The sequence below is a fragment of the Propithecus coquereli genome, unplaced genomic scaffold (assembly GCF_000956105.1).
Source record: "Propithecus coquereli isolate 6110/MARCELLA unplaced genomic scaffold, Pcoq_1.0 Scaffold156, whole genome shotgun sequence".
Classification (NCBI taxonomy): domain Eukaryota; kingdom Metazoa; phylum Chordata; class Mammalia; order Primates; family Indriidae; genus Propithecus; species Propithecus coquereli.
In genome coordinates, this window is record NW_012140080.1 from 158,580 (window position 1) to 163,226 (window position 4,647).

The 4,647-nt window shown below is 41.8% G+C and overlaps 1 protein-coding gene across 1 annotated transcript in view; it reads right to left on the reverse strand.

The window, feature by feature from the left end:
* TRA2A (transformer 2 alpha homolog (Drosophila)) overlaps positions 1-4,442 on the reverse strand; it is a 48,962-nt gene extending 44,520 nt beyond the window's left edge. The window contains exon 1 of the mRNA XM_012640668.1: positions 4,190-4,442. Coding sequence (XP_012496122.1) covers positions 4,190-4,225 — 36 coding nt within the window. The 5' untranslated portion in view covers positions 4,226-4,442. The remainder of the gene's footprint in view (positions 1-4,189) is intronic.
* Between the last annotated feature and the right edge of the window lie 205 nt (positions 4,443-4,647).

Here is a 4,647-nt window from a genome sequence, read left to right on the forward strand (position 1 = left end):
CCCGCCTCGGCCTCCCAGAGAGCTAGGATTACAGGCGGGAGCCACCGCGCCCGGCCTGGTACAAATTTTTGTTTTGCTCTTCACTTTTATCATCTAATCACCTCATAAAACAAGAAGGGGAACTCTAGAAGTCTCTTTATACTCCAGGTACTCAAAAACCCAGAACAAACCCTGAAAGGCAGTGAGAATAAGCAGTATCTTTCCTCTTCAACTGTGCTACAAAGCATAAATAACTGCGGAATTATAAGATAGACCCCTAAACAATACAGAATCGTTAACCTTTACTGTGAACACTGGGCTACTACTCCACGAAAAAGAACTGCACAGCAAAGTTTAATTTTTAAAAATTTAGAGGAGTGGGGAAATAAAATAAGTAAAATGATAAGAAAGGCTAATCTCCATTCCCCTTAATTTCTATAAAGGGCACTAAAATTTTTTGAGGTCAAAATCCTTATTTTAGTTGAAGCTGAATGAAGTAAACAATTCATTACTTTTATGAAGATGACATGCAAAGCCACAGCTCAATTGCCAACCTCACTCCCAGTTCCAGAGGACACTTCCACTTAAAAGGTTTCTTAACCTGATATACATGTTCCAAGGAAACTGTTTAATGGACCTATTTAATGGCACCATTATTCTCCTAGATCCCTTAAAAATTGTCTAATCCATTCTTTTAATTTTTCCTTTTATCTTTCTTGTTCTCTTTTACTTCCCTACAGCTGGAAGTCTCCTTCATTCTTTATATCCTGCTGTCCTGTTAGACCAGATTTTTTGATAATTTCCTTTCTTAAATATGTCAAGTGCTTCCTGCTCCCCTTCCTGTACCAATCTCTGGTCTTTGCTAATATTCCTTTCATTATGCCCCTCCCAGAATTAAGGATTCAGAGATGGCACCGTAGTCATATTAGCACTTTAGAGCACACTGGATTAAGTCCAAATTCCTAAATCTAGTATTCAAAATCCTCCATTATCTGACTGCATATTTAGTCAGATTAATCTTTCACTATTCCAGCATAACCTCCTCATTGTCACACCCATACAATCAATATTCATTTCCCTAATCATAAAATCTACTGAAAGTTTTATACTTCAGGTAAAGCTTTCCTGTTCTCCTAGTTCACAAAATTGCTCAGGCTCATTTTCTGAATTCCTTATTAATTCCATCACACAGAACTTGATTATATACTTACTTTTGCCCTGATTTGAACTGTTAAGTCATTTCAGACTGCAAGTTCCCTCTTCCTCAACAACACTTACCCTTACAAGAAAGGCTCTTATCACTGAGTTTCACCTTGAGTTACTTACAACAGAATCCAGACAATTATATTTTCTTTCCTAAAATTCTTTTACTCTAGTCCTTTAAAATGGAAGAGACATTAGTCTATAATAGAAAATTAAGCTCCAGTAACTGCTTTTTGCAAACTCCATTAATATCTCTGAGACACTGAAGTACAGTGTACTTTTTTTCATTTCTAAAATGCTGACATTACTCTAGCCCTTGCAAGATTACCATGAGCAGTACATTAGGAAACATATTAAAGATTTTTAGAGTGGTAGATTCTAAGATGCTATAAAAGTAGGCAATACTATTAGTCCTGTTTCTTTAATGTTTGGTGGCCTCCAGAAAGTTACCCTATAATTCTAAATGTCTTCTTAGTAAGATAGGGTTAATATGTGCCCTGTTTATAATCTACATAAAGCAAATGAAATTGCACTTAAAAGTATTAGAGGCATCCTTCCCATTAAAGAATTCCTACATGAAGGGAAAATATAAATTAAATCCAAAAACTGTATTCGTAACTCCACAAACACTTCTGACAACCCTAACATATAAATATTGACTTGCCGATGTTTTCCCTAATTTTAATAAAAAAAAGTTTGAAGCCTAGTAACTATTTAAACACCTCAACACCCATCATTTGAAAGTCCTTTTTTGAGCCTAAGTGGTTGTTATATGTAGATATCTTAAGCTGCAAAAATAAGGACATAGCAGTTGTACTACAACTGGCTTACGGTCAGCAGATAAAAGTATTCACTGTGGTTTAAAAACCAAAAGCACTAGTGAATATTAAATTGCTTTAAGAAACAATAAAAAAGAGACACCTCCAGAAAAGCTTCCAGCATTCTCCTAATACTTCAACTAATTACAAATAAAGACAATTACCTCAACCTAAAAAAATTAAAACATAAAACTAAAAAGACATAATATATGAGCCTGGAAGCATTAATTATTCAACTGAGTTGATTTACACTAAAATACACCTGGGTACCACTGGTGAACAATATTAACTATGATCACAAAGGGCCATAAGAGGGCCCTTTATTTCTAGTAAATAAATGGTCAATGCCTACACACATTTCAGATTAAAAGTGGGTGGGACTCTCACTTGTTACTTACATAGGTGGGTAAGGTGACAATATCTAGAACTTACTCCTTTCCTCCATTTGATGACAAATTTAAAAATAACTAAAGGTAACAAGGTCCCACTAGTAGTCCCCTTCACTTGCCCACAAACCAAATCAGAATATTAACAACAAAAAAAAAACTTTCTGGAATGAAAGTTAATCGAAGGAAAGATGAATGGACAGCAAAATTTCTTCCCATAACTACCTAACATTTTCAAAACCAGCAGCAGTTTAAAATTGTCACCAAATATTTTTATGGCATGATTTCACAAAGTTCTATTGGGACAATTAATATACCATCCTAAAAAATGAGCAGGTTCACCTATTCATTTCGAAAAAATCCAATCAAAGAAATTAAAGGTAGCTTCTTTGTTTTTAACCTATTGCTCTAAAATCTCTTTCCTCAGAAGAACTAAAGCCTAAAGTGACCTTCTGATTTGACTGACTGGTTCCAGGTGTTTATACCATGAACTTCCAAAACGGACAAAATTCATTCCCTCCAGCACAGCCTAATAAGTGTTTTTAGTGTTTCCCCTAGTGACTAGAACCAACACAACAGCCGGAACGCGTTTGCCCGGGGCTTTTGTTTTCTTTTCAGGGTTTCACACTAACTCACTTCCACCCATTTCCACTACTACGGTAACTTTGGAAATATAACTCAAACCTTAATAAACGTTCTAGTACATTGAAGCCAGGGGATAACGTATTCTTTGTGACGTTTATTTTCAACCGCCCCCAAAAAATGAAAACCTTCTGATCTCTCTTTGCTGAAGGATGGGGTTGAGAAGAGAAATGGGACAAGGCCTGTTAATTTTCAGGTACCCCTTTAAGTTAGAGTATAAGCTGACTAGTTATTTTTAAAATACTGAGTCATGAAATTCGTTCAGTTATTTAAGATTAAAGAAAGAAGATTCCCCTCCCCTCCCCCCTTTTTTTTTTTACCGTAGAAACCTGTAAAGGAGTGGTAAGTTTTTAGATGAAAGGTCACAGGAAGAAAAGCATTAGAAGTTGATATAAGAAAAAAACCCAACATTAAGGAATCAGAAAAATAAGGCGTTATAGCATTTCCACATTCATTCTGAAGTGAAAGGAAAGTAGAAGGGACATTAAGGGAAAAGGGCTCCTTGCGTTGTTTTCCCCTCACAGCTCTCGTCTTAAGAACGCTTAAGGGTCGGTGCGGTCGTTGACTAACCACTTCATTAGGCTCGTCCCACCTTCAACCTCAAGGCTTTCGCCTTTATAGACGCAACGCCGCCGGTTCCAACAGAGACGCGGCCGCTCACTGCAATAGAGAGCCAAGGAGACACAGGCCCCAGCTAGTCCCACGCCAGCTTCTCCCCGCCCGGAAAACAGCCCCGCGCACTTTCGACCCCAAGACCCTCTACGATGCTCGGGGTCGCCAGAAATGCCACCGCAGGAAGCACCTACCACTATCCGGCCGGAGGGGAACTCCCTGCCGCCTCCTCCCGCCCCACCGCGACGGGGCCCCACACCTCGGAACAGAGATAAGGAAGCCTCAGGGCTGGGGGAAGGGATTACGACCCAGGAGTCCAGGTATCAGTCAGCCTCCAAAAAAAGGGTGAGGGGTGTTATCCGTAGTGCTTGGGGAAGGAGCAGAACCCAGAAGCCATCTTGGGATGTGAGGAAGCAATCGCGATGGCTCCAGAGGTTGCTCCCCCGGGCCCTCGCAGGACTCCCCACAACCCCGCCGGACCGCGCTCGTCCCCGTGAAACCCCGAGCATCGGGCCGCCGCCGAGACGGCTCCCGCGGCTTTGTACTCACTCTGCCCTCGAAGTTGTTCTCCTCTATATCACTCATGTCGGCCAGGCACTCCCCCAGAACTAAATAAGAGACAGTCTCGGCTCGAGGGCCGATGGCCTGATCAACCCGCTGACTGGACCGTGGGGAGGAGAAGAGAGTCGGCAACAACGGCCACTCCACTCCACTCCCACTCGGTCGCAGGCCCCAGCAAAATGGCGCCGGCGCCGCCAGAAACCTTCAGGCCTCCCCAGTGCGCGACGTCAGGGGGCGGGCCTCCCTGTGACGCCACGAGGCCCCGCCTCCGCGAGGCTTTGTGTCGGCTCGGCCTGGAGCGCGCGAGGGGCTAGTGTTCTGAGCCCGGTGCCTTGGAAGCGCATCCCTAACCTCGACCTCCACACTTCGGGCTCATAAGATCGCGTAAACCCTTTTGAAGATTTTAAGTCACCAGATGAGCTTTTATTGACCTTAGCCTTTCTAAA